Source organism: Aulostomus chinensis, chromosome 20 (genome assembly GCF_037954235.1).
Source record: "Aulostomus chinensis isolate RoL2024-O1b breed Wild chromosome 20, RoL_Achi_v1.0, whole genome shotgun sequence".
Classification (NCBI taxonomy): domain Eukaryota; kingdom Metazoa; phylum Chordata; class Actinopteri; order Syngnathiformes; family Aulostomidae; genus Aulostomus; species Aulostomus chinensis.
The window spans coordinates 9713135-9729804 of NC_141339.1; the positions used below are offsets into that span (position 1 = coordinate 9713135).

General features: G+C 41.7%; 3 protein-coding genes across 9 annotated transcripts; 1 reads left to right on the forward strand and 2 right to left on the reverse strand.

Moving 5' to 3' along the window:
* Positions 1 to 129: 129 nt before the first annotated feature.
* On the reverse strand, positions 130 to 2658 carry saysd1 (SAYSVFN motif domain containing 1). Of its 4 annotated transcripts, none has more exons than XM_086189686.1 (3): positions 2459 to 2658; positions 2102 to 2288; positions 130 to 907 (listed from the first exon to the last, which is right to left on the reverse strand). In XM_086189686.1, the coding sequence occupies exons 2-3, from the start codon at positions 2276 to 2278 to the stop codon at positions 584 to 586; spliced, it is 501 nt and encodes a 166-aa protein (XP_086045812.1). In that variant the 5' UTR covers positions 2279 to 2288; positions 2459 to 2658; the 3' UTR covers positions 130 to 583. The 4 variants fall into 4 exon arrangements, with proteins under 4 accessions (XP_086045812.1, XP_086045811.1, XP_086045813.1 ...); XM_086189685.1 differs by having other exon boundaries at positions 2102 to 2293; XM_086189687.1 differs by lacking the exon at positions 2459 to 2658 and adding an exon at positions 2400 to 2452.
* Positions 2473 to 6253, forward strand: grcc10 (gene rich cluster, C10 gene). Of its 2 annotated transcripts, none has more exons than XM_086189688.1 (4): positions 2473 to 2557; positions 3020 to 3073; positions 3170 to 3346; positions 5297 to 6253. In XM_086189688.1, the coding sequence occupies exons 2-4, from the start codon at positions 3022 to 3024 to the stop codon at positions 5434 to 5436; spliced, it is 369 nt and encodes a 122-aa protein (XP_086045814.1). In that variant the 5' UTR covers positions 2473 to 2557; positions 3020 to 3021; the 3' UTR covers positions 5437 to 6253. The 2 variants fall into 2 exon arrangements, with proteins under 2 accessions (XP_086045814.1, XP_086045815.1); XM_086189689.1 differs by having other exon boundaries at positions 2557 to 2644.
* On the reverse strand, positions 5675 to 16279 carry LOC147242766 (uncharacterized). Of its 3 annotated transcripts, none has more exons than XM_086189682.1 (12): positions 14685 to 16277; positions 13493 to 13604; positions 11556 to 11945; positions 10952 to 11025; positions 10075 to 10676; positions 9920 to 10007; positions 9724 to 9793; positions 9195 to 9231; positions 7920 to 8016; positions 7714 to 7830; positions 7435 to 7494; positions 5675 to 6473 (listed from the first exon to the last, which is right to left on the reverse strand). In XM_086189682.1, the coding sequence occupies exons 2-12, from the start codon at positions 13530 to 13532 to the stop codon at positions 6384 to 6386; spliced, it is 1665 nt and encodes a 554-aa protein (XP_086045808.1). In that variant the 5' UTR covers positions 13533 to 13604; positions 14685 to 16277; the 3' UTR covers positions 5675 to 6383. The 3 variants fall into 3 exon arrangements, with proteins under 3 accessions (XP_086045808.1, XP_086045806.1, XP_086045807.1); XM_086189680.1 differs by having other exon boundaries at positions 5676 to 6473; positions 11556 to 12026; XM_086189681.1 differs by lacking the exon at positions 5675 to 6473 and adding an exon at positions 6530 to 6626 and having other exon boundaries at positions 11556 to 12026; positions 14685 to 16279.
* Between the last annotated feature and the right edge of the window lie 391 nt (positions 16280 to 16670).

Consider the following 16670-nt stretch of genomic DNA (forward strand, 5'->3'; position numbering starts at 1 on the left):
CTGGCACAAGTGGCTTCTCCGCGCAAAATGTCGACGGGTCCAAATGTCCGTCGAGTTTCAATGAAAGCAATAGGCAGAGTCCCAACATTCTTGAAGGTACTTTCTTCACAATGTGTCTAACAGATTTATTAAAAAAAATACATTCAGTTTTACCTTAACGGGTTATACATTTTCCTGTCAAAATATATTAGCCTCAGGCTTATATCCTGTATTACATTTAAGAAAAAATTTAATTAAAGTATACAATATTTCTGCAGTGTTATAACTTGAACTTTTATATGTGACTCAAGATGACTTAAGAAAGAATCCCATATGTAACCTTATATTGGGAAAATGTCACCCAGTTTATTATACATTTTGTGGTAGTGACAAATATGTTAAGGTTTTGTACAACATTTCAACTCACTCAAGGAAGCAATTCAGTATAACTGTAAGAGATGAACATCAGCTTCATGCTATAGAGAAATAATAAAGTGAATTTATGACATCCCTGTTTATTCCAGAATGCAACTTTGAAAATAAATCTCAACAGTTTTTTTTTATTATTATTATTATTATTTTACAAACGTGCAATCACAACCATTCATCTGTTTGCCACCGGTCTGTAACCCATCTCCCTCTCCAGCTGCTCTGAAGTGAGAGAGCCCAGCAGCGGCTGACAGCCTGGATTGAAGACAGAATAAGCGCTCAATTCTCCAGGCTCGCGAGGCGCTGGGCTGCGCAGTCCTTCATACAGCCAGTAGAAGAGGGAGATGACAAAGAAAGGCAAGCCAAACTCCAGTTCTGCAAACAAGCCAAGGAGAACCAGCCAAAGGAGAACTTTGAGCAAAGTAATGTTTGAGATGACAAACTGTCTCGAAGCCAGCCATCTTCCCAGAGCGCTGTCCAGAAGCCAGTCACTGCGGCCCTGCGGGAGACATGACAACATTAAGAACATGTGGGTTCGGTCAGAACTCAAAATAGACCTGTCTGCCACATGATAGGAGCCAATATGCATTTTGAATAAATGATCAATATTACAGATACAATCAACCAAGGGAGATATAAAAGGTGAGTTTTTTTTAAGAACCACACAATGACAATGGAGTTGAAAAGAGAGTCAATATTGTGAACTGGAGGTTTGGTGTTTCTCCTCACGATAAGCTTTTTTTTTTTTGCATGATTCTCTTTCAGAAAATTTAAATCGCCTTGATTGGCAAAGACAAATGCCTTAGATTTCCTTGTCTGTCTACTGCATATCCAAACTACATATTGATTCATGCTATAATTCAATTTCATCAAAGCCTACTAGAAAGCATTACAGCAGACATTCCTGAACAACATGCTCCCTCTGGCCATTATAACCAAGAGCTATCACATTACACATGGAATCTCTCCTATGGAGATGAACAATATCAAATCAATAATGGCAGAACTAGAAAATTTCAGAATAAGAACATAATACTTCTAACATGTTTTTGTTGACGTATTTACGAAGGCTTAGTATTACAAACACTGGGTATGCACAATAATATCAATATCTGCAGATGTTGGTCATTTTAGAAAATATTTCACTATCAATCTGACGGCTGATATTTATTTTAGCCCCGTTTTGCTGAAATATCTTCTTTGCTCGCCAACTTTTGTTTATTATGAGTTTCTTATTATTAGCAGGCATTGTGGTGAATATGAGATACACGGGCTTTTCCAAATGATTTGCAAATTTAGAAAATCTTTCCTTTAATAAATCCGCAATGATTACATGCGTTATTCTGTATACACAAAATGCAAATATCATATACATTCTATTGATACAGAAAATATCCACATTGATAAATATCGTCAAGGTTTCTAAATGTGTTTATTTGTCCGCGCTGATAAGTCTGAACGTGGTTTTGTATGAGTTTCCGAGTGTCACGATCCTTGATGTGAGAATGAGTGAATGTTAAGACGCCCATCGATTATTAATAATTGACTAATACATCAGCAAAACGTGGAGACAAGTACAGTAAATCAGTGCCACTGTAAATCAATTTAACTTGTGAGCCATACATCGCGACTTGGTCATAGTTTGAAAAAAGCCATCTTTCATCGAAGATAAGCAAGTTTAACAGTGGCTCACCGTGCTTTCACAATTCCGAGCCTGATTGCTCACTGGGTTTTCCTCCTTCAGTTGACTGTCAGTTGTTGATGTGTCTTCAGCTGTGTTTTCATTGACCACCGGACCACCATGTGGATCCTTTTTGAGCATATTGTTAGCATACCGTCGAGCTCTGAACTCCGCCAGCTTCTGCTCCATTGGCAATTATCTGTACTGTCAAATTTACATCAGGAGTAAAACATGAAAAAAAGATCAACATTCAAAGTCCTCCCCAGAGGTATAGGCAATGCATGTTAATGTAATGTTCACTATCATTTACTTCAACGCCCAGTGAGACCCCATACGAGTGAAACTCAGCTGCTGGCTTTCGTTGTTTACCTTTCACATCCGCGTCTGCCTGAAAGGAGGACGTCACGTCGCAAAAACTATGTCGTAAGAAAGTTCTGTTTCCGTGGCTCTGCTGCTTGCTAGCTTGAGGTGAGTGGCCAAACAGAATATTACAGTGTTTGTTTTTTACACTGATTTGAAAGCGTTATTGGCACCGTTTTCCCACCTGAAACTTGTGTAAGTCAACAGTAAACGAGCAAAAGAGAATAAGTAAACGACTGAGGATTTGAACTAACGTCGAGCTAATCAGCTCAACTATAGCGAGTCTCTTTCAATTGATTTTTCTCTTTAAAATTCGAGTTAACTTCATTATTGAAGCATAAATGAAGTAACAGCATTGTATACGAATGCTAGATTCAGGTTAGCTTGCGTCTGTGCTTTCGTATGATGTCAAGAGTTGCCAAGTAGCAAGAACAATAGTTTGAATTTAGACCTTCATCCCACCACATTTATGAACCTTTGTAAAGATGTGGGTCTTCCTGATGGTATAAGAAGGGAAATCATTCATAAGAGAGTAAGTTAACTCCAGGTTATTTTGTCCATCTTCTCTAGTCATGGCCTCAGCTCCAGCACAGCAGCCCACTCTGACCGTCGAGCAGACCAGAGGTGAGAATGATGAACTCTGTGTTCATTTGTGTTGAAATCCTCCATGTGCAGTATTTGTTCGTTGAAAGAGCGGAACACTCCTGATGTTTTTGACAGTGGTGCTCAGTGAGGTGATCCAGGCCTTCTCAGTACCTGAAAACGCAGTTAGGATGGAGGAGGCCCGAGAGAGTGCCTGTAATGACATGGGCAAGATGCTGCAGCTGGTACTTCCTGTGGCCACCCAGATCCAGCAGGAGGTCATCAAGGCGTATGGCTTCAATAATGAAGGAGAGGGTGAGATAGCACTTTACAGATATGACTCATGTATCTTGGCGTTCACTCTTTGACTAGACGAAATCTCCTTATTCATGTTAGCAGTTCCTCATTGGCAGTCATGGTAATGCACTTTATTTGCTGTAAACCGAACCAAAAAACTCTCAAAGATATTTCATAAATGTAGAGCAAGTAAAGTCAATTTTATTTGTATAGCGCCAAATCACAACAAAAGTTATCTCATGACACTTTACAGGTAGAGCAGGTCTTGTACCACAACCTTTCAGTGAATTTATACCCAACAATTCTCCATGAGCAAACGCATCCTGTAACAGCGGCGACAAAAGCCTTCCTTTTAACAGGCAGGAACATCGAGCAGATCCAGGCTCAATGGGAACGGCCTTCTGCTTTGACCGGTTGGGGGGAAAGAGAGCAGGAGAGCGGGGCAGAGACAAAGACAGATAATGTAGGAAGACAGATACAGAAGGATAGGGAAGGACAGAGATAAAGAGGGAGCGAAAGGGGAAGAGTGATGGACAGACGGGGATGTAAATAAGTGATGCTATGAATGGCATCTTGATCCTCTTCAGGTCTGTAGCCTCCTCCAGCAGCAGCATCAGTCAGGGATCTGGGAAGTGGGGAAGCAAGGAGAGAGAAGCTCAGCATTCAAAGCCTACAGCAGCATATCTAAGGGCCAGCCTAAGCAGCTCTAACTATAAGCCTTAACAAAAAGGAAGGTCTGTAGGTCTGCTCTTGATCATAGAGAGGGTGTCTGCATCCCGGACTGAAACTGAGAGACGGTTCCACAGGAGGGGAGCCTGATAGCTGAAGGCTCTGGCTCCTGTTCTACTTTTAGAAACTCTAGGAACCACAAGTAACCCTGCATCCTGGGAGCAAAGGGTTCTAGATGGATAATAAGGGACTATGAGCTCTGTCAGGTATTAAGGTGAAGAGCAGTGTTTCACTTTCCTGAGACAGAGGCACACTTCACTGTCTCCTAAAAGTAACTGCGTCATAGCATGAACATCTATTTACTTCAACTATACTATTTATTTACTATTACTTTATTTACTCAGTAAATTGACAGTAAATCAGCACTTAACAACTCAGTCTTTTGCTTAATTCAGTTTTTTTTAAAGTAAAACACTGAGCATCAAGTGGCTCATAATGAAATAAAAGCATTGCAGATCAACGTAGTAAATTGAGGAGATTTGAGTGTTTGACTGTTTGAGCAATCAAATAAAAAAAAACTTGATAAAGGGCTACAGTTTCCACTGTAGCCCTTTATTGTACCCTGTAGTAACACTTGTGCTTCCAACTGTCTTAGTGTAGAATTGATGACCTATTTTTCTTGCTTTGTTGAACTATAACTCTCCTCCAATCCATGGAACATTATCAAGAGGGGGGCTCAGTGTACTGGGTAATGTGTCAGGCCCCTACAGGTTCTGTTGATATGCAACTTTAAAGTTTCAAGACTGACTTTGTAAGAAGCTTAGAGTGGAAATGGATGGGACACACTGCCTACGATCCGCACAACAGCATAGTTTTTCCAGTGTTAGCCTCTTGTGTTCAAAAGTTGTACTTTTCCTGTCTCCATGCCTCTACCCTCATCATCAGTTCTTAAGTCCGAGCTTCCCATTGGCTCCTCCTCCCCACTGGTATAGTTCTTTTTCTTAAATAATCTGCAATAGACAAACAGGTGCACGTTTGGAGTGTAACAACTGTTAAGTGGACTGTTGCCAGATGTATATCTAAAAGTATTTTTAAAATCATACTAAAAAAGGGCTGGAGCTCAGCTCATTTAATCTTCCAACCAGACTTGGCACATAGAAATCATTTTGTTGTATTAAGGTAGACCTTTAATGAAAGTGCAAAGAACCATCCCAACAAAATGGTCATATTCTCAGATACATTCACTGAACTTCAGAAAATGTGACTTACTGTTTCATGTCGGTTCCGCTTCACTTTCAGGTGTACTTAAATTTGCCAGACTGGTTAAGATGTATGAAACTCAGGACCCTGAAATCGCTGCCATGTCTGCCAAACTCAAGTCCCTTCTCTTGCCGCCTCTGTCAACTCCACCTATAGGAGGAGCCATTCCAGCTTCATAGGAGTCCTTCACTGAGGATTTCTGCGAGGTTATTGACTCTACGTGGCCATGTTTCTCAGCTACTGTCCAGTTTAACCTCATTCCCTGAGACACTAAACATTGAGTCAAACTCAGTACAATGTTACTTTCCATCATGACATGTTTTATTTTCATGTTAAATTATTGCTTTGAATGTTTTATTATGTTATCCAATGGCAATTTCCTCATGTTCTGGAACCTTAAACATTTCCTGTAATTGCTTCTTTTTTACCATTTTTTGCTGTCAGATGTCATTAAATGCCATTGTTTTGTCATCTATTTAACTTTGTATGAATCTGATTTTTAAGGAGGAAAAAGTAAAAACAACCTTCCACATACATAACTTTATTATTGCAATAAGGCCTTAGCAACAACCTCTTTACAGGGTTTAAAAAATACTTAAGCGATTATACATATACATTAATTTTCTTTTGCCAGTTTGTTTAAGATGTTACAATTTGAACATATAAAATTGGTGTCATGTCTGATATTTCATTACTTGATGATGCAGCTCATGGCAGAAGATGAAAATAGGATGATCTTTGACAAAACAAAATGAAAGTGCCCAATACTTAGCAAACCTCAAAATACAACACCTTTCATCTACCATAAAGTGCCATTTTTAACAAAAAAGGGAAAGCAGTGCAAAACCAGTGCATAAAAGCACCCAGTAAAACATTGTGACTTGTTTGGCAGGTGTATATATGGATTTTAAAATTGAAAAAAATGTTTTGTGTGCAGTGCAAATCTGATCCAGTGTGTAGAAAAAGTAAAAGTACTCCAATGGATAAATGCTGTTTCGTTCTTCAATCTGCTTGTCTGGGAAAAAAATGATTTCTGTGCTTGCTGACACACATCGTCAGGTCCTGGCTGGCGAGCTCCCTCTTGTGGCGAACAATGGAACAGGCAGAGGAGCAGGTCAATAGGAGCTCACATCTCAAAGTGGCGGAAGATGCTCTCAACGTAGCCCAAGACCCTCTGCCAGTCCGGCCCTCCTGCCTTCAGCATCTCATCAACTGTCTGTCACCGTTACCATGAAAATATCACAGGGCGAGACCAGACAACATTTAATCATGAGCTGTGATGTCAGTGAGTGGAGCTCTGTGACAGCAACGAATAATACAGTGTTAGAGCTGAAGTGGTGCAGGCTGGGTGGTTCTGCTGCAGGTTGACCTTCAAGCAGGCGGAGAAGAGTATGGAGCAAAGAACATATTCACAGGACAGATCTAAGTTTGCTTTTTTTTTTTTGGATTCAGGTACATTTACAGAGCAAAAAAAAGGGCATTTAATTGACAATGTTCAGAGTGGTAGTAGGCTTTCATGAAACCTGTTGCCTAAGCTTGAATTTTCAGTCTCACTACATAATTGTTTGCTCAGTAATTTTGTCTTCTTTCACATTACAAAACGAATCAAACCAACTCCATCAGCCCCCAAGTGGCAAGATCCAGCTGCCTCATAGACTCCAATGTTAAGTGAGACAAGGATATTCAGGAGTGTGGGGCACAGAAATCCATTCCCAGATTTTGGGCAACGTAAACATATAATTGCTCTAGTCCTGTCAGTCGCATTCTAAAACCTTGGGTTATTCATTATATTTATTCCAATGATAAGCCAGAGTTTGAGGTGGTACTCAGGCAAAATCTCCAGTAGCATCAAGGCGCTTGGTATCACCATGGCAACCTCTAACTGCAGTAGAAGCCTCCCCAGCTGAGTCAAATCAGCTGATTGGACTGTCTCATGCCTGTGGTGTTTAAAAGACTCACCCCTCAGCATACCTCACCATGAGTCATGTTCATGAATGGACACATTGCTGTTCCTCTAATTTGTAACATAGCGTATCCAATCATAGATGTGTCAGTCAAACCATTTCTTAATGTAACTAATACAGTATAAACTAATAAACATCAGCTGACCTTTGACATGCAAAATAACTCATTTTGTGAAAAGTCTTCGTGAGACGTGTATGTGTGAGAAGTCTCACCAGAGTGGCTGTGATTCCCACACACTCTCCTGTCTTAAAAGCCAGGTCCAGATTCTCCCTCTGAAAAATGGAGGGAAAAGAGAAGCAGCTTTCATTTGAATTCAGGTGCTGATGTTTACTGTCGTTCATTTACCCATTTGTGCTGTCTCATTAAAAATAGTGCCATTTTTATTCATTTTGTTGCTTTACAAGACATTTAAAAGACTTGAAAACAAGTCCAGGTCACATGAATGTTTTTTTTCTACACATTTTTTTCAGAACCAGCAGTAATAGTTTTACCTTGTGTGCTGGGTTGAGGCTGTCATAAGGAATGTGAGTTGGTAGGTAAGTGTGATACACAGCACAGAATGCCAAGCCATCCTCCCAGCTGCTGCTGAAGTTTGTGATATCAATATTCTGCCACAAAATTAATTTTGTTATACATTCTTAATTCTTACTGACTGCAAAGATTATTACTAATTTCCAACAGAATTGTCCTCTCAAACCTTGTAACCTTGGGTGCGACACTGGCACCAGCGCAGCAGGGAATTCCTTCTGGAGCCGCCGTGACGCCGCAGCAGAGCACTAAAGCCGTCCTGTGGTCTGATGAGGATGAGAGAAGCTTCAGTAATCACTTCATGTTGAAGTCATCATGAACTATGCAAAGGTAGTCGTGTTCTCTTGCATTTGACTGACTGTCAACAGGATTACACAAAGATTATGAGGCTGCTTCTCAACCAACGGGATTAAGGGATGTAGTATGAAGCATGAAGAGCCCACTAAAAAGTGTGGCAAATTACCAACAGCACCACCTAATGGCGACAGGAAATTGAACATTATTTTGAACTGTTCCGAATGGTCTCACCAAGAAATCAGAAAAGAGCTTTTTTCTTGTAAACCGTGGTGACATCACACCCACCCCTGCACCCCCTCTCTCCACACTCACTTTCTTAAAGCGTGGCGTTACAAGGGAGAGATGATCTCATGACTATGTGACGTGCGGTCCAAGGCTCATTCTGAAACGTCACCATCACACACGTAAGCCAATGAAAGGAATGAATCTGGTTTCTCTTTTCATGTCTCATGATTTCAAGTGCGTATCTGAGCGACTGTACTTTTTAAGCCAACTGTTGTATTTCTACATCCCTGGTTTGCACGTATGTGCAGGACAGCGTGCCATAGGTATGTGATTTGTGTTGTGCATGATTCAATGAACTCTGTTGATGATGCAGGTGGTCACCTGTTGAGGTGACCCTAGTGATAACCCTAGTGGTTCGGTCGGCAGAACCAAGGTAAAGAACACCTTGAGCAGTATTTTATGAACTCACATTAATTTGGTACAAAAAGGGTCGAAAGTGGACCAACCAGATCGATCACACACACATTAAGATCTTGGTGATGGGGTACTGTGAAGACCGAGTCTCCATTAAACAGTTTTATCAAGGCAAGGCAGCAAATTTCGATACTTTGTCATCGGACACGACAGATTTCACGAGTCCAAGCTTGAAGACATTGACAAGCTGTATTTAAATCATGGCCACCTAGTGGTTACGAGAAGTACCCCGATGAAACGAGCATCAAAATTACACGAGGCCTTCACGTGATCAACAGCAACATATGAGATTAGGAGTGTTTTCTCTCGCAAATGCAACCACTGAATTTGTTGTGGCAAAGTGGCTTAGTAATGAGATTTAAATTATTCTCTCATGCTCATTCCTTTGTGTGTATGGCTGTTGATGCATCTTGGTAGTACCAATGAAAAATACCATGTAATTACATACTTGATGGATTCTGAGCTTTGGTCTTCATCCTGTTTTCCTGCAACACACAAATAAAGTCATGGTCCCGCCAACTGCGCACATACAGAGATATTTTTTTGGCGTATGTCAGAATTTTCTTACGAAAGCCATTAAAGGACCGAAATTTAAAAAAAGCATGAAACATAGCAAGTGCATCTGTTCAGCTGTCGGCTTTTCACCATTAAAAACACATCACTGCGCTGCATTGTTAAACTTGGAGGCATGTTGTAGCAGATGTCATTCATTTAACTTCATCGCTTACACATATTCTATTCTGGTATTATAAATATTCAGTGACAGAAAACATTCCCTAACAAGTACATAAATCACTCTAGTTCGAGCAACATTTGCAGAAAGCAACATTGCGGGTGGGGACTTAGGAATACATACTTTTGGAACAGTATAAATCTTACATTCTCGTATAAGTGAACACCTGGAATATCCCTATTTATATCCAAATTTATGAATCTAACGAAAGAGCATGTTGGTTCAAGTGTAGCTTTAAACCCACCAGTGTAAAAGCTGGACCAGCTGTCCTGCCGCTGTATCTCCATCCTCCTCCCTCTTGCTGGTTCTTCCTTCTGGAAGAATTTTCAGGGAAATTTTGGACTGAGTCTACAAGGGGCTGCCGTGATTTTATGTCATCAGTCTGTATCAAGGGTTCATACAGTATTAACACAGTGTGAAGTGCATAATGCAGTCCGTACCTTGCATAGTGGCAATGTTGAGCTTGTGTTTTTTGAGTCTCCATTTTGACCAACCGATTCAGTTGGGAAGGGGAGACGAGAAAGACTCCTACAAGACAAAAATTGACATGTTGGAAAAAATGTTTGGTCTGGTGTGAGCGTTCATGTAAACTTACCAAGATCTTTCCGACAGCATCACAATCCTCCTTGAATCACGTCCTCCTCTCTTCCTCTCCAAGGCAGCCAAATTGCGAAGGTACCCCTCTGCAACCCCCCTTCCTGTCAACTGTGTACTCTCTGAGCCATTTGCCTCCTCAGAATCATGACTCACACATTTAGCATCCATCTCTAAATTTGCGTCATTGTCCTCTTTTAGCATTTCCACATTTTTTATTTCAGTCTCTGCTTTAGCTTCCTGTGTTTCTTCCCTGAGCCCCTCTTCACAGTTCTGTCCTTCTGTGTCTTTGTCACCATCTGTTTCACTGTTCTTCACCCTGTATGCATTCCTCAGAGCTTCAAGCTCAGCTTGCTCCTGCTGCCGCTTCACAGTGAGTTCAGAGAATCTACAGCAGATTTCTCTGTGTTCAAGCCTCAGACCCACCAGCTCTCTGTCCTGTTCCTGCTGTCTGCTGAGGGTCTGAGCCAGCTGGGCTTCTACACTTCTGTGGCTCTCCTGGAGCAAACTCAGGGCATTCTCTGCCTCGACTCGCAGCCGGTCAGCCACAGACACGGCAACTTGTAGGTCACACTGGAACTGATGCCACTCCAACCTCTCCTTCTGTCATGAAGGACAAGAAAAAGTGAAAATGCTGTAAGCTCAATTTAGATCTACTCTTTGCTATGGCTATTAAGTCCACTATTAGTAACTTCAAATACAGGCGTCTAGTTGGGCTACTTACATAAATACGCAGCAGTGATACACAATTACAAAATAGTTTTAAGACCACACAAGCACAACTTAGATTTTTCTTAAAATTATATTCTTTTTCCAAGAAAACAAACAACTGCCAAGTGTTCCATTTTTTAGTTCAAGAGTTTTCAGTTTAAACTCACACTCAGTGTCTCTCTCAGGTCTTGCACCTCTTCAGCCAGTTCATCTCTCTCGGTTATCAAGTGCCTGAGCAATTCTGACGGACAAGTCAAACAAAAAAAGCACCCAAGAGTGAGAGCGGATCGACCCCAGTCTGACAACTGTGATCCCACAAGGGGATTCCTTCACTCAAACGCCAAAATTACAGCACCCACCAAGTTCCACCCCCAAACCTGAAATATTTCGAACACTACATTTCGCTGAGCATGGTCCAATATGCAAAAACCTAAGTGGGTCATGAAACTAGCATAAGCAGCTGACTTTAAAGTGGAGTAGTGTTAAGTAGGAGACATCTTGTGTCTTTACTGGACAATGTTTTGATATTAGATACATTTACATATTGAGATATGATGGTTCTTATCTCATTAGGGACCAGTTAATCATTCTTTGCAAGGGTGCACTTACATTAATAAGCAATTATATTTTCATTATATCAGGGTCATAAAATGCTTTTAACATGACAATATACTTTTAACTTCTGGGACGATTAATTGTCCAACAAAACTTGTTGACAAGCTCACTACAAAGGAATAAAACAAACAATAGAGTGAAGAAGAGAAGGCCTACCTACTGCTCCTGTGATAGCATCCGTGTGGACAGAGAGTCCAAGAGAGGACCTGTAATGCTCCATCAGACTGAGTAAAACCAGGCTCATCTCTTCCCCAGCTGCCTCTGCTGCAGCCTGAGGCTCCAGGCCGCTGTCCTGCTCCTGCCAGCTTTGCTCCGAAGGCGACCTCCGGGATGGAGGTGAGGATGCTGGCCTGCAAAGACCGACCACCTTCTCGTGCCTCACCGCTCCATCAGTCACATTAGTCTCAGAGGATACATTGCTTTCCATACTGATCAGGGCCCACTCTGTGGGAGTTGACAGTTTCTGTGTCCAGTCTGCAAGTGGGGAGGTGGTGGAGGGGGTGGTGCTGCTGGGGGTCTCCGGTGATGGTGCCTTATTCACGGAAGCTGCGGAGGATAAGGCCATGGCAGTCAGCTCGGCTTCTGAGGGCGTTGTAGGAGGAGTTTGGAAGAAATCTAAAGGAGAGTCTGACAGGAGGATCAGAAGAGGAGGAAGAGAAAGGCATTGATGTAGAGATCCTTATCCTTCTAATATATGTTAATAACACTTGAGAGTGCTGGATGTGAAGCCCTCTACTGCTGCTGCTGCTCCTCCTGCGGATGCAAGCACTCCGTGTCCACTCCCTTATTTACTGTGGACTGACTGATGCAGCAAAAACTCTTCTGCCAACATCTTCTGGGGCACGGGCGTGCACACGCACACACGCACACACACACACACACACACACACACACACACACCCCTCCCTGTGTGGAAAGCTCCAGGATGAGAGGCTGCCTGCCCTTATCAACATTCAGTTTATACCCATCATCAATGTGCTTTTTGCATCTCAAGCGTCATGAAAAAAGTGGCACTCAATTTCTGCATCCCATTGATTCACGCAGATTTCATTGGGCTATAGGGCTTCTTGTGCTTCCCTTTCTTGTCCTTGTGTCACACTGCAGGATTCTGCAGATTCATCACTTCTCTGGCAGCAGCACCGTGTAGCCTGCTCGGCTGCAGCAGTGTGTTTTGAGGAGATTAGTCTCATTGTCTCGCATGGGACCACCTCCTGCAAACCGACAGCCACCGGTGCAGAGCAGCATTTTAAACAGCTGCAGGTGTGACGTCAACCTGAACAGCCTCGTCCAGGAAAAACCAAACGAGTCCAGACTATTGAAAGCTGCTCTGTGGTGCTTTAAAACATCATCTTTGTTTGTGAGATCGTAAAACACAAGACATCATGCAGATTCAGTCCACAGTGCTGTTATGCCATCTTACACACCAATAATTTTGTGTTTAATCTCAGAAGCAGCACTTTATTTGAAGCATGCAGAAGTGCATACTCAAGTTTATCACTATTTTGGGGACTTAAGGGAAACTAACTCATATGATCAATGTTTTTCATTTTCATTTTCATTTTCGAGGAATTAGAAATCAATCAATTTCCAGGAGGATTTTCAAGCATGCCAACTCTGGCAGATAATGAGACGCTGACACAATCATCACACAGACTTCCAGGGAACTGGACCAAAAAAAGAAATCAAGAAGTGTAATCGATTTAAAAGTATTTACTATTGTGCAGTAAAAGCCTTTGTGTTAGAGAGAAATGGTGACCTTACAAACGTAACCACCTGCAAATCTGACAAATGTTTATCTTTTTTTTGTCGCCGTTTATTCCCCTATTTGTGCAAAAGGTCATTAATGAAACACAAGCGTACCAGCCCTCAATGCGCACCAGTGACATCACATCACATCACATCGATGCAACATCAAGCACTGCTGTTGGTGAATGCCATTATATTTACTGGTGAATATCATCCGAGACGGTTGATAAAAGCAGTCAAACAGCTTTTTTTCAATGATGTTTTGACATGATAATTCGTCATCTTTTCCAAAGATTCAAAAGGAAAACATCTGTTGTTTGCTCGTGTTTGCTTATGTGCTCAAATACCTGTTGGGCGGTAGATGTCCTTGCCATTATGGTTACCCATGATCTGGCTGGGATGGCAGCAGCACACTTTATCAGGGTCCTTTAATGCTATCCTCTGTTTTCTTTTTTGCAGCTGTGTGGACAAAAGGAAGAAAAAAAATTATGGATCTGCAATGACATAACTGATCTTCCCACAACAGGGCAAAATCCCAGAGTCCAGAAAATCTATTCTAATTGCTAGAATTACCATGAATTGATGTATGTGAACAATGGAAGTGTTCTTTTTCTCTGCGCTCACTTATAATCTCATTTTAAGAGGCAGTCCAACAGGGTTTGTGACATCAGAAATGTTTTGGAGACTGATCCTAAGTATCATGTGGAACTTTGAAGCCTCCAGTCACAACCAGTAAAAAACAGACTTCCTAGAAGTAGGAGACATCCTCCGTTCAGCAGTTTAACTTCAAAATAACTTATAACATTTGCACATTAATATAATGTGGATTTTCTCTTTAACCAGGGAGAGGAATATGTGGAACTTCAAGTATCATTAGTTTTTTGCAAAAAAAACTTCCTAGTTACTAGTACAGTGTGCTTGCAGTTGTCATTTGACGTCTTCTATGAATTTCTCAAGTACTGGAGGTTGATGCAACTCTAGATGCACGACACTTGGCATTTACATAAATGAGGGGTTCTTTAATAAAGCAGGAGTGAACAATTAACCAAACTCTATTAAATCATCTGTCCACTTATCGTTTTCATGATCATTAAGAATGCAATATACCCTTTCCATTAGCAGAAATATCACACGTTAGGAGTAAGCAATTCAGTATACATGTGATTTACAATGACGCATGCATGCTAGGATTACTCCCTTTTATAAATAATAATAATAATAAAAAAATAATAAGTCGCATCGCCAACTGACCTCTGCAGTTTTTAAAAAGGGGCCGTGGAAGGGACACAGAATGATACAACTGTTTTAGATCAACTTGGGGTGAAGCCTCATGAAGGGTGGCCTATGCCGAATTCTAGCATTCATCCTACCATTTTCAATGATACCGTAAACAGTAGTTGTGCTTCATATTTACGTCTCCACCGAGCCATGCAATTTAAAACACGCAGCCTGCTGAACGGAATTTGGAGTCCTTATCGTCTCGGTGTCGGGGAAGGTGATTTCAGACAGGACAGGTCCCTGCTCGTTCATTCATCCTACCTGCTCCGTGCGTCGTCTTCTCTTGGTCAGCACCTTTCCTTCCTTCAGGTTTTCTTCTTTCTTCCTCCAAAATTCACCGGTAAAAACGTTAAATACCAACAAAGCTCGTGAGATGCAGCCGCCATCTATAAATTAAGTCTAATTCTCAAAAGCATCGAACTCTGCTTCGCCTTTAATTCCAATGCGACAAAAGGAGGGAGGAACACACCGATAGCGCGGTGGTGAATCAACGTCGAAAGTGTTTTAAATGGCATCATGTACAGCGACTTGCGTAAGTTTCTTAATCATGACCAAAAAAAAAAAATAAAATAAAATGTGAATCTTTTCAATAAAAGCTGAGACAGCACAGGAAGCCGTCATTCCGGCTGCAGCCTGATTGTCGTGTTCAGAGCAGGTGTGTAGGAGGCAACAACACAATTAGCTTCTCTACAACGTCCAAACTAAACGTGTCCTTTACTGCGTTTAAATGCACACCATATTCCGACTTGTGTCCATATTCTGTTCAAGTTCATATTCCAATTAAGCTGTGTTTTATTTTGTGCGGCTAAGGGGAGTGAGTAGCGACTGTAACTACGGATCTATGAAACCCAGTGATGACCATCGCTACATCTTTACCTTGAATAAAATCCCTGTCCTCCAGACGGACATCGGCAAAGTCAAGTGAATGACCTTAGGGAGGTTTGGCATCCTGGTGAGCGGGCCTCCTCCTCTTGCCTGGAGCAACAAGAGATAGGGAAAGTAATAACTTAAGGTCTGTTTTGACCTGGCTCATCCTGTCACCACACTCTTTAAATGGGATGAATATTAACATTAGTGTCTCAAGGAACAGAGGACTCCATCGCCTCACATCCTGGCCTTGCAGCCGAGAGCAGCGCTGCCAAACCCAATGGTACCGGGAATGTCACCATGACCCTGCACAACATGGACAGGGAGTGGTCAATGTTTCTTCTGCAGCACTGGTTTCTGAAAGAGAAACCCCGTTCTGTTGAAAACATTTCCATGGTTCCCACATTTTGTATTATAAACTGTTTTCTTGTCTGTAACAACATCTACTGTACGTCTGTCCCTCCTGGGTGAGGGATCCCTCCTCTGTTGCTCACCCTGAGGTTTCTCAGATTTTTCCCTGTTAAAAGGGTTTTCTATGGAGTTTTTCCTCAGTCGATGTGAGGGTCTAAGGGCAGAGGATGTTGTTAAGATGCCATGTGAAACCCTTTCAGACAAACTGTTTGTGAAAACGGGCTCTACAAATAAAATTGCCTTGCCTTGCCTTGCCTTTCAAAGTGGTGCATGGTATCTGAGACTGAGAAGCTCTATTTGGAATATAGTCTCAACAATCCCTCAGGACAAATGTCCAGACACAGGAAGGCTGGCCAATCACTAAAAAAGAAAAATAACTGAGAGTGTGTGAACCTCAGACTGGGTGCATGAATATAAGCTCTCAACGCCCTCACTGGACACAAAGGTGAAATGCACTCAACCACTCAGCTGACCACTAGTTAGCTTAACACAATGACTGGTAGTGGATGGGAAGGTTTGTTGATGTTATAATGGGACTTTTTACATGTACAGTTTATATTCTGTTATATTCTATTTTGTAGTTTAAGTGGCCCAAAAGGCAAAAAAAAAAACGACAACAAAAAAAAACCCCAAAACCCAAGACTGCACTCTCCCCTTTGGGGAATCAAATCTCCCATTTCCATTATCTATATTTAATATCTTACATTCTTGATGTTTTATGCACTGTTAGATTTTCTTTTTTGTGAATGCAGTTTAATGTGACACATCTGAAATCTGATACGGGGAGACATGGATTTTAAAGTATCGGGGGGGGGGGGGGTTGGTGGCTTCCGTGGCCCCTGTAACAAGAAAGATGAAAAGCATTGGACACTTTTGTGCTTAAGTCTGGTGGAGGGACCTGAGGAGAGCGAGGCAGCTGAGAGAACGCTCCTGGAGAGTTATTACACATACCAGAGGAGGAGGAGGAGC

Excerpts from the sequence above, each read along its gene's own strand:
- grcc10 (XM_086189688.1), top strand. The coding sequence starts at position 3,022 with ATGGCCTCAGCTCCAGCACAGCAGCCCACTCTGACCGTCGAGCAGACC. Across the intron at positions 3,074-3,169 it reads GACCGTCGAGCAGACCAGAG|TGGTGCTCAGTGAGGTGATC; the intron begins GTGAGAATGATG and ends TGTTTTTGACAG. Across the intron at positions 3,347-5,296 it reads CTTCAATAATGAAGGAGAGG|GTGTACTTAAATTTGCCAGA; the intron begins GTGAGATAGCAC and ends CTTCACTTTCAG.
- saysd1 (XM_086189686.1), bottom strand. The coding sequence starts at position 2,278 with ATGGAGCAGAAGCTGGCGGAGTTCAGAGCTCGACGGTATGCTAACAAT. Across the intron at positions 908-2,101 it reads CTCGGAATTGTGAAAGCACG|GGCCGCAGTGACTGGCTTCT; the intron begins GTGAGCCACTGT and ends TGTCTCCCGCAG.
- LOC147242766 (XM_086189680.1), bottom strand. The coding sequence starts at position 13,532 with ATGGGTAACCATAATGGCAAGGACATCTACCGCCCAACAG. Across the intron at positions 7,831-7,919 it reads GTCGCACCCAAGGTTACAAG|AATATTGATATCACAAACTT; the intron begins GTTTGAGAGGAC and ends ATTTTGTGGCAG. Across the intron at positions 7,495-7,713 it reads GCCTCAACCCAGCACACAAG|AGGGAGAATCTGGACCTGGC; the intron begins GTAAAACTATTA and ends TCCATTTTTCAG.